General features: G+C 41.6%; 1 protein-coding gene across 23 annotated transcripts in view; it reads left to right on the top strand.

The window, feature by feature from the left end:
• Positions 1 to 11,521, top strand: part of RIMS1 (regulating synaptic membrane exocytosis 1) — a 225,102-nt gene extending 213,581 nt beyond the window's left edge. For all 23 annotated transcript variants that reach the window (XM_060272539.1, XM_060272523.1, XM_060272532.1 and 20 more), the window contains 5 exons: positions 2,949 to 3,090; positions 3,634 to 3,746; positions 6,455 to 6,556; positions 9,151 to 9,290; positions 9,934 to 11,521. In XM_060272539.1, the coding sequence (XP_060128522.1) occupies positions 2,949 to 3,090; positions 3,634 to 3,746; positions 6,455 to 6,556; positions 9,151 to 9,290; positions 9,934 to 10,152 (716 nt within the window). In that variant the 3' untranslated portion in view covers positions 10,153 to 11,521. The remainder of the gene's footprint in view (positions 1 to 2,948; positions 3,091 to 3,633; positions 3,747 to 6,454; positions 6,557 to 9,150; positions 9,291 to 9,933) is intronic.
• The last annotated feature ends 10,372 nt before the right edge of the window (positions 11,522 to 21,893 follow it).

Consider the following 21,893-nt stretch of genomic DNA (forward strand, 5'->3'; position numbering starts at 1 on the left):
ACATTGGGGCACAGCATTGCATTCATAGAAACAGCGGGTTGTGATGTGCTGGGTAATGTTTTTGTATAGAGATATGAGAAGATAATGAGACATGGATTAGAGTGCTGGAAATAGAACTGAATAAACATTTGCAAACATTATTTGGATTTCCTCCAGCACCTGTTGGATTGGGGTAGGTTGGCCCTCAATTAAAGCAAGGATATCTGTTTTTATTGTTTAGATTCCATAAATGAATGTACAAGATGTCAAATATGTGGCCAGTAAAAAAGGTATACTTGTCTTCAAGTCAAATGCAAAATTGTGATGGTATTATTCCTAACCCTTTACAAGTATATAATTTGCCCAAAGTATTTGGGGACTGCCTAGATAAAAAGCTAAGATACGGGCTTTCTGAAGGTCAAGCGGGAAGTGATATGACAGCAATCAACCTTTTCCTGCTTGTGTTGCTCTTTTAAAATGACCACCAGAGACCCAAATACCTTGAAGGCTTGCAATTCCTTCCTTTGCAGAAGAACACCTGCAGCCTAGGCCATCTTGTTGGATGTTGGATGGCAGATTTAAATGGGTTCCTGTATCCCCAAAACTCTGTAATCTGAATCAAACAGAGAATATAATTATGTTCTAAAACATTCCTTGTTTGACAGGCTAAGGGGAAAACTCTTGCTTATATCACCAACCTGTTCTAACCCAGAGATTATGTGTTTCTTACTGGAAGACCTTACCCCTTTTGTGACTTACAGAACAGCCTTGTTTGCTTTAAGGAAACTAGGAGAAACAAATGGAAGTATCAGGGTAGGTGGGGAGGAAGGGCTTCTTGACATAATAACTGGTTTTTTAAATTTCTGTTAGGATTTTATTGTACAGGTAAAATAATTGTTTTATTTAGAATTTTTAAGCTCAGCAAATTGTGTATAATAGACGGCATTCTAACTTTTGTAACAGGGATTTTATCTTAAAACTGTCAAGGTCGATAGTTAGTATTGATGGAGGAATATTTGCAGCCAGAGTTCATGAAGAGGATTAACTTTCTTATACTTGGCAAATGCTTTTTCAACGAATTGTGACAAATCTACCATACAGCTAGATTTGTAACTTGACACATTGAAGTTCAATTTGAAAGCCAATAGAACCCAAATGAACAGAGTGAATATTTGCTGCAGGTATACATAAAAGTACATCTACATTGCCAGTGACATGCTCAGATGGGGAGACATTTTATCACGTATTCTGAAATACCCTTTTCACATGCCTGTCATCAAAAAAAAAAATGATTTGCAAAAAAAGAAGAATCCATTTACCTGTTGTTATCCCTTCATTTGTGGAAATGCATATTAAGCATATATGTTTTCTGGTGTTTATATTTGCTTTTTGTTAAGTTTTCAAATGAAAGAAGAGAAACACCTGTTTAGGTGTTCAGCTAACCTGTGGTCTCGTCTTGTGTTCTGCTGCTGATCAGATTCAAGGGAATCATTACCAGTACAGAGGAAGATCTCTTTCCCTTTTCCCATGCTGAGATGGCAACACCCATCAACAAAAACCCATGCAGGGCATAACTCATACTGGGAGTGGGGAGCAAACAGAGAGGGATGCAGACAGCTGGATGTATGCTGAGCATTTCCTGTGCCTGCTGCCTTGCAGTGGACTCCAATGGAGGCTCCTCCTTCATGTAGCAATGATTCGTGGTAGAATATGATAGCCTACCAGCAAGCTTGCCACTGAGCAACATAGATACCAGCTGGGGGTGGGGGAAGAATATGAATGCTTAGGAACATGGATGAAATTAATTTCAGCCAATGGTTTTCAAGCTTTCTATCTTCTAGAAATATTACGTGCATCATGGTTTCCACTCTAGCTTATGCAACTCCTGTGCATTGCCAAAAATCCTGGGGTATGTATCATTTTATTCATGCTGGGCACTGACTATGCCTGTTGGGCATCACAGTTGTACCACAAAATGGAGAGAGTATCTTTTACCATACACAACACTGTGGTTATTAGGGTGATGACTTTTTTACAACCTCATTTCCCTGTATCATAATTTGATGAGCTTTCATTAAAGATTAGATAAAAATCTTACTTTCAAAGAGATTCGATTAAAAAAAAAACCTCACGCACAAAATGATTTTAAAAATTTTATTCATCAGTTTTTTGACCATTTTTGAAGTCACTGTAAGCAGATATAAAATTGAACCCAAGCTTTAGAGTCACATATATACAACATTATATAGGGTCATCAAACACACAAGGAAGCTTTTTTTAGCTGCAGTAACAGTATAGATGCCGCTAGAGGACGATGTTTTGCTACCTCTCCTGTAGGTTCTTTTCCCAGCATGCCCGAGGGGCTTTTACCTTGCGCAGGTGTGACATTTGTATACCCTATGTTGCTAAGAACACTCCCCATTGTGGAATGTGGTGTTGTGTCCAAATTTGATACGAAATATATATAGAATTGTTAATACAATTTTATTAAATGGTAAAACGGCACACACAAAAATTAAAAATGGTTTGTGCATAACCTTTTTTAATATTTCAATGGAATATACCTCATTTTAGTCATTAACAGGCAAAAGTTCATCCATTTGTGCTACAGGAAATAATTTTTGAGGAAAAAAATGAAAAAGTCATCACCCTAGTGGTCATGTTTTTTAGGTCAAGATTAGTAGTGGTGGGCAAGCAATTTTTTAAGGGAAGCTTGCTGACCACTGCTGAACTGAAGGATTGAGGGATCTCGGATAAACTTCCAAGGAGCCCCAGAGTCATTGGGACACAGATTGAAAAGCATGGGTCTCGGTTATTGACTTAAATAAGTTATAGTCAGTTCAGTGGAATTTATTCCCAGGTAAGTGTACATAGAATTTCAGCTTCAGTCCAGCCACAGTGATGTGAATGGTCACAACATTTTGCTACTTCCAACTTGTTACTACTACTGTTGTTCTGTTTTCTTTTAGAGACGGGCAGCAAGAAGCTAAAAAGCACGATACAGAGAAGCACAGAAACTGGTATGGCAGCAGAAATGAGAAGCCGTATGGTCCGGCAGCCAAGTCGGGAATCGACCGATGGCAGCATCAACAGTTACAGCTCAGAAGGAAAGTAAGTGGATGCTTGCTATAACCAGGGCCATTCCTGCCACCCACTGAGCAAATATCTGTGCTGTCTCCGCTAGAGGGTACCAAATGGTCAGTCATTGAGCAGGCCTTCTACTGTTGAGGTTGCAGGGATAGGCAAGTTGTTGAAAAGGGAATGGGGGCGGGGAGAGTGGAGATAGCAGCAGTAATCCCCAGATAGATCAGAAGGGGACAAAATGGTGGCAACACTGATTTATTTCTAGTAAGAGACTGTCCATTTTTTTACAGTTGTGCAGACCCAGAATACACTGAATTCCAGTAAACATTTTAGCTTCAGCTGGAGAGGAATGTGCTGGTACTCCTTGCCGCTAAGTTCTGTACCGATATCATGACATTCTTCTGAGGAGCTGCTAAAATTAATAAGTTCAAGATTCAAGAATATTGCATGTGTGTGATTTTGTTTGCCAGTTACATATTCTTCTGGGCTGTGTGTTTGGTAAAGCAGGACTGTGTCAAAATAATAAGTCACAAAAAAATCTATTGTTCTGCTATGCTTGTCTTGCCACAGCCTAATATTTCCTGGAGTCCGACTCGGTGCTGACAGTCAATTCAGTGATTTCCTTGATGGACTTGGACCTGCGCAGCTAGTAGGTCGGCAAACTTTAGCCACTCCTGCCATGGGTAAGATCAGCTTTGTTTTTGTTCATAAGCATATACACCACTTAGTGAGCTCTTTGATCAAATGGTTTATAAATCTTTCTGGATAAATAAAAATAAGCTGTAAACACACATCAGTTTAAGGTGGATTCAGTACATACCAAGTGTGCATAATTTCACAACATCCACATGGAGTCATAGAATTGTAGAGTTGGAGGGGAGCTCATCAGCCCTGACCACTGGCCATACTAGCAGGGACTAATGGGAATGATAAAATAACAAAAATACTGCCGAGGGGAAAGAGTTTGTATGTAATTTGTTTTTATTATATCCAAATCTAGTGAAACAGTTTAAAAACCTGTCCCAGTTTCACGTCTTCATTATCTGCTAAATGACTGCCATCATACTGTGAGGGAACAATGATACCTATTTCCTAAAGAATACCAAATATTACAAATGTTCTGGGTATTAGCATTTGAGAGACCTGGGGTTGGCTGACTTTACCTCAGTATGTTACTGTGTGCTTTGTCAGCTGCATTAAGCACAGTGAGTTATATTCTTGAAGTTTTGACCCTGGAATACCAGCTACGGCAATTACATTCTAGGTTTCACTTTCTCCATTTCTTTTTATATCTAATCCATTTCAAACATTTTTATTTCATCCTTCAGCAAGTTTTCAAGCTGATGAATGCAAAAAACATTCTTCTTCTTCTTCTTCTTCTTCTTCTTCTTCTTCTTCTTCTTCTTCTTCTTCTTCTTCTTCTTCTTCTTCTTCTTCTTCTTCTTCACATGGCTTGGATCCAGACTGGCACTTCCACAAACAGAAGGGCCTTTGATCCTGTGATTTTTGCTAATAAAAGGTGGAAATTTTGCCACTTCCCTCTTTCCCCCATCCACCATCCCCCAGAACCTCCCATGCAGAGGATCCTCAAGCCCGCTAGAGGAGGGCTCCTTTCTTAGGGAGTGCAAAGGGAAGGGGAAATCGGCAAAAATTACCTTCCCTCCTTACCCATTTCCATCAGTGGAACGCCACTCAAGGAATCTCTGGGTCTACCCCTTTCACCTTAAAATTGTGATTAAGCAGGGAAACAGAAATAAACCAACTTACATACAGGAATAAAACAGAATGGCAGAAACTAATTCCGACATCCACTAAAAGAGAATAAAATGGTGCTCACCTGGTGTTTAAAGCCCATCAAAGTAGGTGTCAGCCAGTGTCCCAGGCAGAGTATTCTACAATGGAATATCACCACTGAAAAGTCTCCCATCTCTAGCAATCCCCTGCTTTTCATTCAAATGTAGGGCCACCCAGAGCAGGGGCTCCCTCTGACGGGAGTCTTACTAAATAGACCACCTCATATGAGTTCTTTTAAAACTCAGCAGGTCTCTCTCATTCATTCAGATAGCTATACAGTCATACCTTGGTTTTCGAACAGCTTAGTTCTCGAATGCCGCAAACCTAGAAGTGACAGTTCAGGTTTGCGAGCTATTTTTGGAAGCCAAACATCCGAAGGGGCTTCCGATAGGCTGCAGAAGAAGCCGTACTTTGGTTTCCAAATGTTTTGGAAGTTGAATGGACTTCCGGAATGGATTCTGTTCTACTTCCAAGGTACGACTTTACTCCGGTCAAAATAATAATAATAATAATAATAATAATAATAATAATAATAATAATAATAGACCAGCTAAATAAAGTGTGTTATAGACACCTGTTTGGCTGCTTATAAATCAAATATAAGATTACATATGAGATTACATTTAACCTGTACTGGTTTTCAGCCAGTGCTTAGGCAAGGAAACAAATCAAGGGACTTTCTTGGGTGATGTCTTATTTCCACCCATTGATGCCTTTATTCACTGAAGTTTCTAACCTAGAAAACCAACACAGACATTTCCCCCTTTAGAAGGCTTCTATTATACCTGAGATACATCTGAGATATTACCTCTGATCTAGATGGGAAAGGTCTATACCAGGCATCCCCAGACTTCGGCCCTCCAGATGTTTTGGACTACAATTCCCATCATCCCTGACCACTGGTCCTGTTAGCTAGGGATCATGGGAGTTGTAGGCCAAAACATCTGGAGGGCCGCAGTTTGGGGGTGCCTGGTCTATACAGTAATACCCTCTTCTGATGCCTGGTAGGCACCAAAGACTAGATCTGAAGAAATACCATGTGTACTACTTTCTGGGATGTGGTTGCACAATTATTCCTATGAACAGATTTTACCTATTTTTTCCTGAAGCAGGGTATTAATAGGACAGGATCATACAAAATCCAGCTGATACTGTAGATGTTTTAACTAGCCAGCACAAGACCTGGGAAAGCTGCACTACTGGGGGGGGGGGACAGTGTTAGCCAAGACATTTAAATATAGCAGGTGACATCCAGAGAGAAAATCCTTGTTAAAGTTTCCTAAACGAAACAGTATGTAACTTGAGCAGCAAGAAACAGAGGGTTGTTGTTTTTTATTCCAAATCGTGTCCCACACATCATCCACTGATTTTATTCCACTGGGTTATTTAGTTTAAAATGCAATGAAAATAAATCTAATATGAAGCATTAGCAATAAACTGGTAAATTATAGGAAGACCAGGATGAAAATTTTAATATAGGAACAAACAGTGAAAATTCAGGAGGGAATGTAAGGCTTATTTACCCTTCTGTGAGTCATCAGAAGATTATTGTTGTGCTGGTTAATACGACACTCATACACACCTGATTCTCTTTTAGGTGATATTCAGATTGGAATGGTGGATAAGAAAGGCCAGTTGGAAGTAGAAGTTATTAGAGCCCGAGGCCTGACACAAAAGCCTGGTTCTAAATCTACCCCAGGTAAAAAAAAGCTGTACATGGCGATGGACAAGAGATGTGAAAGTGTGCAGTACTTTGGCTTGTTCGGATGACATAAAACCTGAAATGCATGTACTTTTAACCTTGCATTATATTTCCTCATCAGCCACAGGCATTTCTTGAAAAGTAAAAGCAGCTACAATATGGCACAGAGACCTTGTACTGCTGCAGGTCTCACCTTGCGTTCTGGAGAGCAAGAGCCAAACTGGGGTGGGTGGATGGGCTTAAGGGTTCAAATCCATTGTTTAGATATCACAAATGGGTTGTTGGCAAGAAGAAGAAGAAGAAGAAGAAGAAGAAGAAGAAGAAGAAGAAGAAGAAGAAGAAGAAGAAGAAGAAGAAGAAGAAGAAGAAGAAGAAGAAGAAGAAGAAGAAGAAGAAGAAGAAGAAGAAATTTATTAGTCTCGCCACAGAGAGGGTAAATCTGGATTCACTGGAGGGAAATTTGGTCTGGCATTTAAATGCTGGTGACGTCATGGATGCTAAAAAAACCCCTGCATACACAAGGAGCACTAATCCCCTAATAAACAACCATGTGGGAGCAAGCCTAGCTTGCCCCAGAGTACATGTGGCTGGGAAGGGTCAGGTGAATCCTGTATAACCAGCTCCCTAAAAAAAAAACCAAGCTCCATGTGGTATATATTTGTGACATCCAAGAAAAAAATGGAGGCAGTGACAACAAGGCATTTATGGGAATCATTATGCTGCTGATACCCAGTTCTATTTCTCTATGACATCTAATTGGGAAAGGGCATGCAAGACCTGGACTTGGTGGCGGGCTGAATGAAGGGCCATAAACTGACTCTGTATCTTAGCAAGATGGAGACACTGTGGGTGGCAGTTCCCAAGTCCAGATGGTCCATTGCCTGCTTTGGATGGGGTTGCCCCCCTGAAACAGCAGGTTCATAATCTAGTGCAGAGCTTTCAAAACGGTGTGTTGCGAGACGTTCGTGTGTCGGCGTGTCGCACAAATGCTCCCCGCTCTCCTCCCAGGGCTGGAAAGGGGTTAGTTTAACCTCTGGTTTACTAGTAAAATTGAATTCCTGTGTCATGAGATGATGCCTGTCTAAAACATGTGTCACCAACATGAAAAGTTTGGAAAGCTGTCATCTAGCGGGTGGCCCTCTTGTCACTTAGGGGCCTTCTACCAGCTTTGACTGCTATGACCTGAATAGCCTGGCCACGGTCGTCTATCACTCGTAACCTTCAGATTTAATTGGTACAATACGTTCTATGTGGGATTGCCCTTGAGGTTGACCAGGAAGTTTCAGCGAATGCAAAATGCAGTGGCTGAACTGCTCACTGTGGCAGAATATTGCCATCACCACTGCTGAAAGAATTACTCTGGCTATGTATTAGGTACTGGGATAAATTCAGGGTGCCAGTACTGGTTTATAAAGTTGTTTACAACTTGGGGCCTGAATACCTACAAGAGTATCTCATTCCTTATATGACCAGATTTTCAGGAGACGGCATCCCACAGATACCAACATTTCAGGAGGTGCATTCCATACAGTGCCAGAATCAGGCCTTTAGTGCACACTTTTGAATTCCTTCCCATTGCATACCAGACAGACACCATCTCTCTTGTCTTTTTGGCTCCTGTTGTAGACATTCCACTTTCAACAAACCTTCTATTTGCAGGTTTTCATCCCAGGGTCGGAGGAAGGGGGGTGCAGTGGGTGTGGGCTACCCTGGGTGTCACCACTGAGGGATGTGACAAAATGCCGTGCGGCACTCACCACGGGGCCTGCAGTATGCCCAAGCCACGCGTCTCTCCTGGGAAAGATGCGGTCACCCCACCCCTATCCTGTTGGTATCTGTATTAGATTTGAAATCAATTTTGCACATGACATTTTAAAACTCTCTTATGTATGCAATTGGATTTTTTCAAAAAAACAAACAAACAGTGATTTTAGGTTTTTAAGCCTTTGAAATTGAAAGCAGGAGCAGATTACAAAGAATTCGCATTGCATTGTGACTACAGTAAAGTCTATGGACTCTGCATCACTAAGAAGTTTGCAGGACTAAAGAAAGCAAACAAAAAAGAGTTTATTAGTTGGTGCAGTGGTAGTTTAAGCAAGTCAATAAGGTGTAATTTTCCTAGCTTGGAGAACAAAAACTCAAACAGAACTACTGGGATAATGAAAACTACTATTTTCAGTCACCTCTCTGGGGAAAACATTTCATTTTTCAGCTCAGTTCTAACGCAATAAACACCCATAAGAAGACCCCCACCTACATATTCCTTCTTCTATAAATAGTTGCAATTTTTATTGTGGTGGTGTTTTAAGTACTGTGCATTTCAAACAAATAAGGAATGGGCAACTTCTACCAAGACAGTTTCTATAGTTATCCCTGGGTTATGGCCCAGGGAATGGTTCCTGTGCATTTATAAATCAGAAAAAGAAGGTGGCTTTCTGCTCTCCCCCCCCCCCACCCCACAAAAAATGTCCCTCTCTTCATTTCCCTCACCCTTCTGTTTGCTATTAAAAGAAAAACCAGTAATGCTTCTTTCAGGGATTTTTTCTTATTAGTTTAAATGATTACAAACCAATATTACTTTTACTTCACAGCTCCATATGTCAAAGTTTATCTGTTGGAAAATGGGGCTTGTGTAGCCAAGAAGAAGACAAGGATTGCAAGGAAAACCCTTGATCCTTTATACCAACAGACACTGGTTTTTGAGGAAAGTCCACATGGCAAAGTCCTTCAGGTCAGCAATTATTTCAGCTCATTTCAACCTCTGATTAACATATGTAGTATGAAAGCAACTGAAATTCAAACGCTTTGACATAGCCAGGATTTTGTTCAGTTTACCCCTCTGAAAAACACACCCTTTTCCACAAGTGTTTTCTTGAGAATATTGTTGCAGCTGCTGAAAGGCCATCCTTTGTTATGTTAATACCCTGGGATGATCAACTGAAGTTTCATTAGTGACATGAGATTTTTCTCTTGAATGCTACCAATCTCTCTCCAGCTTTTGGAATGTGAAACCCATTGGAACTTGGGGGACACACCTCCAGCTAAGGAGAGCAGAAACAAAGAGGAAATGGTATTATGAGTTGGCTGAAGCTATGGCATCGCTGAAGGTTTGTTTGGGGACGAGATGCAGGATTAGCAACCACGCCTTCAGTTTAAAGGAGTGCAGTTGCTCTTACTGTGGACTGCCTGTATATGTGTAAATACAGAAACCATCACAATGATAATGTGAGCCCCTACCTAGCACTCACCAATCCAAATGATACCTAACGCAGAAGTGCTGCCCCTGGAACTTCTCGCTACCTGGAACTGGAGAGCATGCAACAAGTGCATTTATTTGGGTGTAAATTGATTTTGTTTGTTGTCCTTACTTGCAGGTAATAGTCTGGGGAGACTATGGCCGAATGGATCACAAATGTTTCATGGGAGTAGCACAGATCCTGCTGGAAGAACTTGATTTGTCCAGTGTGGTAATAGGCTGGTATAAATTATTTCCACCTTCCTCTCTGGTGGACCCAACGTTGACTCCTCTGACTCGCAGGGCTTCCCAGTCGTCTCTGGAAAGCTCAACTGGGCCTCCCTGCATTCGATCTTAGTGGACGCAACAGCAGGTGCTCTCCAACAAAGTCATTATCGCCCAGGATCACCAATGGGGAGGGAAAAAAAGCTATTTACAACAATGAGGAGCATTTATTTATTTATTTTTTGAAAAAAAGACAATCATCACTTCAGTTTTGCCTGTAGTAGTTTATCTAAAAAAAAAAATATGTCTGTCTGTTATGAGGTTGGCTTCAATTTACCGAACAAATCCATGTCTGAAAATACAGTTGATCCATCTAGCAAAATGTCCCTGAGGTTTATGATAATTATAATGAAGAGGGACCTTTAAGACTGCACTGGAACCGCTTGTTCTTTCCACCATTCCCATTCCCATCCCATCCCCCCAAAACCACAAACAGTGTTAACTCCTTGCTCTCTTTCTGTATATGTTATTTCCACTTGGTTTTGCTGTGTTATTTATCCTGCCAGTTTTGTAAAAGTCTTCATGATGCTAACAGAGCTACCCTTCCTTTCTTTTTCTAAACCAAACCAAAAAGGGCTGAAGCACATCTCTGTAAGCACCTCTAAAAGTGTTCACCTTCCAGAGTTATCGTACGATGCCAACAAAAATCCCACTATCCTTTCATTCTGGTTGTCCACCATCTTAACACGTGTGGAGAACCAGAATAAAACCAACCAAATTTTAGTTCAGTTTTGCTTTATTAATGTTATTGTTATTAAAGAGTTTATCATAATTTTTCATCGTGAGGGGTGGGTGGGGAAGTGAATATATTTGCATTATACACCATGGTTTTTGTATGTTTCATTAATACTTTGCATGGAGGAAATTTGCATCTGCAACTATTGCTGAAGACGTGATTTAAAAAAAAGCAACTGTGCTTTTTTCATTTTGACATTGACAATTATGTTTGTAAAGCGGTCGTCTTACTGGACCCTATGAGGAAAGTCTTTCCGTTCTAGTGTGTAACTTCCCAAACGTCGACCAGGAATTGAGTTGAGCATCTGACACTTTTCAGCTGTATCCAGGCTTCTCTGATAACATGTGTCACTTTTGATACACTTGTCTGCCCTGGTTAGAGCATGGTCTGAGTTATTAGTTTTCCCACTGGAAATTCCAGTTGAGATACTCTGCACTTAACTAATGTTTTTACTCAATTTAAGTTTACATTTCTTTGAGACTGATGCAAGCACAACGCTTGACTTTTTTAAACAAAGATATCTTACTTTTGGGGGTTTGCAGGGGGGGGAGGTACAGTTAAAAAACAACAACATTCATTTGGGTTTTATCTTGGTCTTGAAACCCCCCCACCTTGTGTTTTTTCTGTAAAATGTGCTAAAAAAAAGCTGCGGGATGTGCAGGTGTATTGAGAAGTTATCTCCTTTTATGGGCCATTGATTTTGTGATCTCACAAAATAGAACAGCATGATTTGGAACTGTTCAAAGCTGCATGCACGTTTTTTGGGTTTTTTTGTAATAAAAAGAAAAGAAAAACAGAAAAAAAGGAAAAGAAAAAAGAGAGAGAAAAAAAGAAACAATCAAAAAGAGATTATTTAATAATGTATGTTAGTTCCACATAGGCCAGGTTGTGTGTTGCATGTACTTGTACAGTTTGCTCGTAATTACTCTAATGAAGTAACCAAGAAATCTAAGCCATCCATTTTTTCTTATAGACATTTTGCAGGTTTTAGCCAGGCTGCCTGTCAGTCTGGTGCTAAATGTCTATAGATGGACTTTATTTTTTACCCTATGGAAAACGTGACGTAGTACGGACCAAATTCCTTCTAATAAATATTTTGGTGTAGATTCCTACTGTGGGGCTGTAACACATGTAGAAACTGTGTACACAATTAGGTTTTCCTTCATAGACATAACTGCCTGCACCAAGTGAACTATTTATTATTATGATGATGATTATTTAAACCTTGCCAGAACTATTCTGCCCATGTTTCCATGGAGCATAGATTGGTTACTGCTCGACCTGCTGAGCAGGAAGAACTGAAGCACTGGTGCACTACTAGATTCTGTTCTGTCTTTTAGTGGCCAAATAAATAAACAAACTTAATTATAATTTGGTAGTACCTTTCTAGTTTGACCACTTGTCTTAACATTCCCCTGTGCTTTTAAAATGAACTTCCAACTCATGTTATGTAGACATGTTTAATAAAATTTCCTTTACATGTTCAGTGTAGTGGCTGTTTTGTGTTCAGTTATGTGTGAAAGTTGCCTGTGCTGAAGGGGGGGTGGTGGTGGCCTGTGTTCTTCTTCACAGACGACCGTTCTGTGCTAAAAATAAAGAGCCATGAGAAGGGTGGGGTCTTGAAATTGCTCACCAGCTTTCAGCACTTGGACAGCAGAATGAGCAGGCACACAGCTCACTGAGTCACAGTGGTCTCCACTATGTTTAAATTATAAATTTGCATAGTCTGTTAATGTAAATTAGCACACACAAATTTAAATGTGTCCTCTTTCTTGGTAATTAGGGTTGCCATACGTCCAGAATTCCTGGGGCATATCTGGGATTCGTCAGTCAGAAATAGTGTCTGGGCAGAATTTCCAAAAATCGGTAGAAATGTCTGGGGAAATCCAGGCGTAGGGCAACCCATGTTGGTGAATTTCCTTTAAAAAATAGCTCAACAACTTTTGTGTCCAGATTTTCACTTTTTTAAATATGGCAACTCTATTGGTAATGAATTTCCTCTTTGGGGTATAGGAGTCACCCTATGTAGAACTGAATCCCATACCCTCCAACATTTCTCCAGTGAAAATAGGGACATCCTATTCTATTATTATTATTATTATTATTATTATTATTATTATTATTATTATTATTACCACCACCATCATCATCATCACCATCGATACCACACCTATCTGACTGAGTTGCCCCAGCCACTCTGGGCAGTTTCCAACATACGGTATATAAAAACATAGTAAAACATTTTTAAAAAGCTTCCCTATACAGGGCTGCATGCAGATGTCATCTAAAGATTGTATACTTATCTCCTTAGCTCAGTGGGGGGGGGGTGTCTCACATAATTCCATACCCTCCAACACTTCTCTGATGAAAATAAGGATGTCCTAAGGAAAAGAGACATTCTGATATCAAATGAGGAACTGGGAGAGCTTCTGTAAATCCGGGATTGTCCCTGGAAAAGAGAGACACTTGGAGGGTCTGGAATCTTGATACACAAAGTTGTGCTTCCATGTCCATATCAAACCTTGCTCCTGCCCACATACAAAGCCTGGGACCCCCATTCCAAGGCAGAAGAGGGCAGAAGAGGGAGGCAGTGCCTCAAGACCCATATGCTAGCCAAGCCACCTGTGCAAGATGACCATACTACAGATATAATACATAGGAAACCAGACTTCCACACATTGCAGTCTTTGCATCTATAGGCAAAGTAGTTCCATTAGCTCAAGGCTGCACAACAGAACTTTCCCTCCCTGTCCTCTTCCCCCCGAAATCTGTTCTGGGAGTTCACCCAACCATCTGGAACAAATTTCGGGAGGGTGTGGGGGTGCACAGGAAATATAGAGGAAAGGGCAGCTCCCTTGTGCAAATGAAAATCCTTGCACTATCAGAAGTACTTGGAGAATTCCCTATGCCACCTTTTTTCTGACTGTGCCCTCTCTCTCTCTCTCTGTCTGCCCTTCCCCCAAGTGTTTGGCACTCCTCTCCCACTCGCATAATGATGAGAGGCTGGAGAGGCTCACAGACTGCTTGCTGAGATTTCTCTGCAATTGCAAGACATTAGCTCCTGCCCACCACCACCACTACATGGGTATGCACATATACACAAACACATTTGTCCTGGTATGGGAAAATGGCTGAGGCTGCAGGCTGAAGAAAAAATGTGTATCAGTAGAAGCAAGAGAAAGCAAAGTGAGGCCATGGGTGTCAGGCAGCTTATAGTAAAGCAGGGAGATAAGCAACAGAGATGATTCCTCAGCTTAAGAAACATTTGCAGGAGAAACAGAACCCTCGGAACTGGGTTATTAACCAGGAAGCTTGTCCTTTTTTTCTGCACTGGGCTGGCTGATAAGAGGACAGAATAATCTTGCAAAGTGAATATGTTTAGTTAGGCCAACACACCTATTCATCTGAACAGCTCTACTGGAGCAGGCACCAGCAAATTGGCCTTTCATGCCTTCTGACTTATTTATTTACTTATTTATTTCAATCTATCTTTTGCATTTCTTTCAAAGAGTCCCCCCCCCCACTCCTCCAATAGAGAACTGGTGCAAAGGTCACAGCTGTTGGTCTACCTGTGATATGAATGGCTCTGTGTAACTGTGGGGAGGGGGTTTGCAGGAGCTTTCCTCGGGAAAGCCTGCATTCAACTCTTGCCTTACTTTCCTTATGTGTCGTTGCAATAATTAATCAGATAAGCTACAAGTATTAGTGTTAGGAATATAGGGATCTATTGGTCCACCTAGCACAAGACTTCATCGTGTTTCTGACTGGCAGCAGTTTTCAAGGGGCTTGGGAGGGGGGAAAGGTATTTCACTTTCTGTACCACATCCTTTGAGTTGAATGTAATGAGTTCTGAACTCGGTGCCTCGGTGCTTGCACTGAGCTATGGCTACTCCCTCCCCCTTTTTAAGTACGTTTGTGTGGGCATGTAATGTTGGACCCCTGCCTTCGTTACCGCCAGTTGCATCATTCATAATGGTTTGCGTCTTTCAATGGTGCAACATGCTAATGCTGGGATTTACTGTTCCGTCTGAGAAGTGTTACCCCTAATAACAGTCTGGTTCTCATGACAGGGCCTGATAAGATGTCTGGATTTGCAACAGCCACTGCACAAACTGTGGCAGGATTCTGACAGCCCGTTTCCTCCTCTTGCCCCCTCCTCAACTCTGTCCTTTCTGTGCCCTCTTGCTCATATAATTTATAATCCACTGCTACTTGTGCAACTGATGGATAATATTGCAGAACAAAATACTTTTTTAAACATATTACACACACAAACCCCTCTCTAGCTGAGTGTTTGAACGTTCTTTTCCTGTTGGCCCTGTCTGATCTGAATTATCTGCTTCTAAAACGAGAGGTTGTGGGACTAATAATTGCCATGCACTTCGGGTTGGAAAGTGAGGTCTTGTGCTAGTGGCTCTGTGCCAGAGACATCCCCTCTCTATGGTTGCTATAGTATGAAATATTCCATCCCAAATATTACAAATATTGGTGTAAGGGACTGTTGCTCAGTGCTAGAGCATATCCTTTACACATGGATTCAGTCCCTTGCTTTTCTTTTCTTTTTTCCCCTTTTCTTAAATTATATTAGGATTTATAAAGAGAAATACAAAGCTTAATATCACATCTTTTTTTGTCCATAACTAAAACATTGATCTAAATCCCTGGCATTTCCAGGTAGACTCAGGTGTGTCTCCTGCCTGAAACTCTGCAAGTGGCACTTATAAACTATGTGATGCAAAGGACTTGAGTCTAGCTTCCATGCTCAACAGCTGAAAACCACTGGACCACTGGATTGAGCTAGATCAGAATCATGCTCAAAATGCCCATTTGCACATTTTGTTTTACTTTTAAATTCTTAACTGTCCTTCAGCAAAAGATTCCAGGGTGATGTACAAAAATGTGAATAAAAATTATATCTCATTCCAGCAAAAATCTCTCTCTCTCTCTCTCTCTCTCTCTCTCACACACACACACACACACGAGTCCAAGTGGGATTGGGGCAATTTAGTATAAATCTATCCAGTTATTTACTGCTGCAGCATTTATCCCTGAGACTATACATATACATCTTCTGGTCCAAAGCCATGGAGAGGTTGGCAGGCCCACATATTTAAGCTCTGCCAGGCCTCTTGAAGGACTGTTAATCTTGTCAATTGAGTTAAGCAGTGAATCTACCAAGGGCCACCGTGTTAAAAGGGAGACAGAAGGGAGAAGGGAGACTCGGAATAGAAAGCTGTAGATGCGCAAATCAGATCAAGGAGAATCGAGGATCCCAGTGGAGCTTCTCTTTTAAACAGAAGGAGGGAGGGAGCAGTACAAGACGAACAAGCACTCTTGCGCCTCAGCTAGCTGTTGAAGCTGAGGTGATTTCAGAGGGTACACCTTTTCTTGGGCCCATCTTCCAAGTAGCACCTGGTGAAAACTGCCTCTGTTACACAGCTGGTCAAGGGGCCTTGGTGCCTTTGTATCTGGTGAACCTGCCCCATCCTCGAGTGAAAAAGAGAACGTACGCGGAAAATACTGGGTTCCTTGTTGCATGTTGGGATGAACAGTGGACCCTGGGCCTGTTAAAGCTCAAGATGTCTGATGTAGACAGTTGTGATAGTAAGAGCAGCTGTGCTGTGCATTCAATTGGTCTTAACATATGCAAGGCACAGTTAATGGGACTCCACAATGTAAATATAAAGTAGTCCTAAAATGGCCCTTTCTAGCAATTTACTTGGCGGTTGTTCAAAAAAAAAAGTAACAGGATTTTGAAGAGAATGAGAGAGAGGAATTGTCGAAGGATTCTGATTCCCCACCCCAGATGCCTGAAAAAAGATAACCAAAGAAGATAAACTAGTGTTTGGAAACTCATTTTAGCAGCACAAGCTGGATTCAGCATGACCAAAGGCTACACTGCTTGTTGCAATGAGAGGAACATGGTACGTGATCTGCCTGGATAAGGTATACTAGAAGGAAGATGCTGGGTGGATACTACAAGAAGAGAAAGGGATGGAAATGATATATCATTCAAAGTAGCCAGGAGGGTTGGAGTCATAGAATTGTAGAGTTGGAAGGGACTCTGGGGATCATCAAGTCCAACCCCCTGCAGTACAGGAATATGCAAGTGTCCCATATGGGGATCGAACCTGAAACCTTGATGCTATCAGCACCACGCTCTAACCAATTGGGCTACGTAGTAGCACCTGTGTAACATATCTGAAATGGTGTTTCATGCACTCTGAATTCCTTATTACTTGTTGTTGTTTAGTCGTTTAGTCGTGTCCGACTCTTCGTGACCCCATGGACCATAGCACGCCAGGCACTCCTGTCTTGCACTGCCTCCCGCTCATGTTCGTAGCTTCGAGAACACTGTCCAACCATCTCGTCCTCTGTCGTCCCCTTCTCCTAGTGCCCTCAATCTTTCCCAACATCAGGGTCTTTTCCAGGGATTCTTCTCTTCTCATGAGGTGGCCAAAGTATTGGAGCCTCAGCTTCACGATCTGTCCTTCCAGTGAGCACTCAGGGCTGATTTCCTTAAAAATGGATAGGTTTGATCTTCTAGCACAGTGTTTCTCAACCAGTGTGCCTCCAGATGTTTTGGGACTACAACTCCCATCATTCCTGACCACTGGTCTTTCTAGCTAGGGATGATGGGAGTTGTAGTCCCAAAACATCTGGAGGCACACTGGTTGAGAAACACTGTTCTAGCAGTCCATGGGACTCTCAAGAGTCTCCTCCAGCACCATAATTCAAAAGCATCAATTCTTCGGCAATCAGCCTTCTTTATGGTCCAGTTCTCACTTCCATACATCACTTCCATATTCCATACATCACATACCATCCTTATTACTAAGCAGTGATATACAGGGGGAATTCTCTATGACAAGTCCAGCTGAACCAAGTATTCACATTAAACTTTAGCTTGCAAGTTCAGCCAGTTCTAATGCATGGAGATTTCACAGAGGTTCAGTTAAGGCAGATCGATAGATATTGCAGGCGGGAAGAGAACTGTAAGATATAGAAGCAAGCAGCCAGAAACATTGTGTTGGCTCTGGTCCATGGGTTCACGAAGAGTCGGACACGACTAAACGACTAAGCAACAACAAGGTGGGTCCCTGATCTTGTCTGACAAGACTCTGCTTATGTTCACCATACAGACAAGCTGTCCCACAATGAGAACACTCTGTAGTCAGTGCCAAATTTGCACGGTCTTTCTCCCACAATACCTTTTCTTCATGTCTTTCTCTTTCCTAGGCTCACGTACTTGAGAAGCGAATCCTGCTGGTCTCAATAGTGCTCACCTCCAAATCAAGTAAGTGCAGCTAGAACCGAGTCGTAAATTATCTGAAGAGCTGGGCTCTGCTCTTGTGCCATAAGGCCTATTGCTGAACAAGTATTTCAGGAGGCAGTGGAAAAACAAATCAGTCAGAACTACCAATATTGGCAGGCTTATAAGAAAAGCAATCCAAGGCAGCATTTCTCAAAAGCTACCACAAGGTGGCATGGGAGGCTCGTTTTTCAGATGGGTGAGAGCAAGGGTGATTTCCCAAGAGATTTGCCATCTCATTACAGCAACAACCAACACCACCACAATAAAAGAGCAGAGGCTTATTGCAGGTGCACGAATGCCACATTAAGCCGTTTTCCTTTTCTGTGAATGAAGAGACTTATGACACTCTCTTGATGTTGTTAGTAGATGGAAACTTCCAAGGCTGCAGTCCTGCAACCATTCAGGTGGGAGCCATATTGCCATTCACAAATAAAAATGGCTGGCATTGTTAAACATTATCAATCGATTTTTTTTGGGGGGGGGGAGGCAAACAATTCTGTGACATTTGAGAAAGCTGCACATATACAACCAGGAAAAAAGATAATGATTCTGCAGCTTCAGGTGAACTATAAACTAAGCATTGTTTTTTTACAGAGACAAAGGTTCTAGTCTTGCATGTGTGTAAAAGGATGAAAGATTAGAACAGTATTTCTCAGACTTCTGAAACTTGCAGGGTGCTGCTTTTTTGAACACCAGATGAAGCCACGTTTCATGCTTACAATCGATATGGCTCGTTTTTAGAGTGAAGGAGTAAGAATTGACTCGTGCCTCGTGCAATTTTAGAGCTGGGAGTGTTCCTGCATCTCATGGGGGACCCTTGTTTCGGTGGCAATGTAAATTACTTCACTTACTCTCCTGGGTGGCACCCTGGGGTTCTGCTCCAAAGTCCTGCCCTGATGGCATGGCTGGTGTTGCTTGTTCTCAGAGTAATCCCACCCACCTACATTTCTGTATGAGTCACTGCCCTTGACTGGATGGAATCCAGCCCAGAACAGTGACTCAGAGAGGAGCACGGTGGCATCTTCCTCCCAAGGAAAGCAATTTTTGTGTCGAGAGTGAATAAATGATCCAATCACATTGGCTGCAGAGAGGCAACAGAATTGCTCTCAGCCTGGGAAGGTCAGAGGCTTCCTACTTGGATGCACTTTGGGAATTACCAGATTAGAACAAAATTAAGACTATGATTGATTCATTTAATATATGCCACAAAATGTGCCTGATTTTAGTTAGAAGGTGTGCCCAAGACAGTATTTAAAGGAGGAGTATACCTTCAACATTGCACCTGTGACCCTAGCAGAAATTGAATGCTCAGAGACCAGTCACAGAAGTTGCTCCAGTGAAATCAGCGGCAGCAGTAATCCGCTTCAGCACCAAAGGCCACTGTGTGAGAGAGCCAGAGGTCTGAAGCCATTTCACATATTGTTCCTTTAGACATAATGAAATATATTAGCAGGCATCTTGCAGATGCCAAGCTACATCTAATAAACAAAGTCCTTTGGTCTGCCATATTTTCGCGGCGGAAGATTTAGTACAAAATGTGGTGATGGAACCACGCCAGAAAAAGGACATGTTTTGACATGAAGAACGGAAATGTATATGGACTTAAAAGCCATAAAAACAGCTTTACATCTGGCCATCACCCTATGTGCAGCCTTTGGGGAAGGGCTGTAGTAGAAGAGCATCTATGCTTTGCATGTAGAGCTGCAAAACAAAACAAAAAAAACCACCATCTGAAATCCTGGAGAGCCACTACCAGTCAGCACATAGACAATCCTGAGCTAGATGGACCAATCTGGCCAATAATAATCAATTAGGAAACTTTTCTGGGAGTCTGCTTCATTGAACTCAATGGGGCTTACTTCTGAGTAGACATGTGTAGGGTTAAACTATTGGTATACAGCCTGGATGTGATTAAAGGCTTACAAACCCAAATAAATGTGTGGTTTTCCTGATTTGATTTTTTTTAAAAAAAAATGCTCTGCATAGATTACTTCTGTGGGATATAAAATGAAGTCACTTACAGTGCAAGCCCATGTATGCTTATTCAGAAGCAAGTTCCATTAATCTCTACAAAATTTAAAGAATTGCAGCCTCAGCCAAACATTTTTGTCGAACAAAAAAATGGCCCACCACAATGATGATGGCACAAAACACACAGGGCCGGCTCTGTCGTTAGGTAGAGTGAGGCAGCATGTGCTGGTGATGAGTTGGAGGACAGAGTTGTGTGCACTGTGTGTGTCCTACTCTGCTGTCCTATCACCAGTTCCAATATGAGGATCAGCTGCCTGTTCTGGTTGGTCTGTGTGTGGGCTGGGGGAGGCACCAAATTGTCCTTTGTTTCAGGCAGCAAAATGGATAGGGATGTCCCTGAATGGACAGATTCTCAAACATGTCAGTGGAGATGTGCCTGGTCAGAGAGTGGCACGAAAGAATCTAACTCCTGTGTGATTTGGAAGAAGTTGAAGAGCAATCAAAGTCTCAGAATTGGAAACATTCTATGCTGCCGAAAACCTGAGCATCTGTGTTATAGTCACAGTCTGATCACACTGAAGAAAGCTAACCTTGTTCTCATTTCTGGGGCTGAAACTGTCCATGCATGTGGTATTTTCAATTTCTCCAGGTGCAGAAAATGTCTCCCACACCTGTACAGGAATTACTGCAAAATGAGCAGCACCAGCATTCTTACTTGCGTTTTTAGAGTTGCACAAGTTTCACACATACATACATGCCAACACACACATGAAAGAGGAAGGGGGAAATTGCAAAGAGGTGTTTTGGTTTATATGCTGTTTACAGACTTCTTTGTGCCAAAGTGCCGGTTGCCTGGGAAACTGCTGAAAGCTAGAATTTGGAAAGATGCATTGTCAACAGTGCATGAGAATTCTAAGTGGATTTCAGATGCAGTGGGAAGGGGAGAAACATCCTGCCTTAAGGAAACAAATGAGTAAACACACAACCCCCTGTGTTGCAAAATATGACTCAGCAATATCCAAAGCAACACGGTGGCCGAAAACAATTACAATGTGAAACTTTATGGAATAATTCAAAACATAAATATTAACAAACTAAAGTCTCTGAAAGTCTCTGAAAGTACTAAATGAATCACGGCACCAGACTTTACCGGGCGGAGAACTAGCTGTGACGCTTTGTAATCAGCAATGTCCAATTCTGATATCCAACTCTGAACTCTGCTGAACAGTGTTTCCGGATAGCAACTACTATTTTGTTGAATTCTTCATCAGCCAATTAGTTCAACAAACACTCGTAAGTAGAAAGATATGTAATTTCTTCATAAACCAATCTTTTTTCTGAATAGATGCAATATACACGAGAATGGAAAATGCTCTGGAACAGTAATAGATCCTTCCATCCCTAATGTGGGTGCAAACCTACTTTTGCTTTCTTAAAAAAAGAACTAGCAGCATATCTTTATCTATGTACACAAAAGTGTCTTCACAAACGAACCACAGCTGAAAGCATTTTGTTTCTCAGCCAAGGATCTGTGGCCAGTGGCAGACAGAAATTCTTTCCCCATTCCTGCCTCTTCAATGCCAGGAAAACCTGCACCTGTTTAATTTCTGCATGTTAAAGGCACACAGTTACCAAAAGCCCTGTTTAATGTCATTTCAAAGAAATTGACTCATCACTTGAAAACCTGAAGAGGTCAAGCGGAACCAGAGATCTTCATGGCAGTTGTTTTACACACGACTAGAGAACCATTCCAGATCTGGATTCCATCTAAATAGGAGTTCATTTGGCAAAA

This window comes from Zootoca vivipara, chromosome 3, assembly GCF_963506605.1.
Source record: "Zootoca vivipara chromosome 3, rZooViv1.1, whole genome shotgun sequence".
Classification (NCBI taxonomy): domain Eukaryota; kingdom Metazoa; phylum Chordata; class Lepidosauria; order Squamata; family Lacertidae; genus Zootoca; species Zootoca vivipara.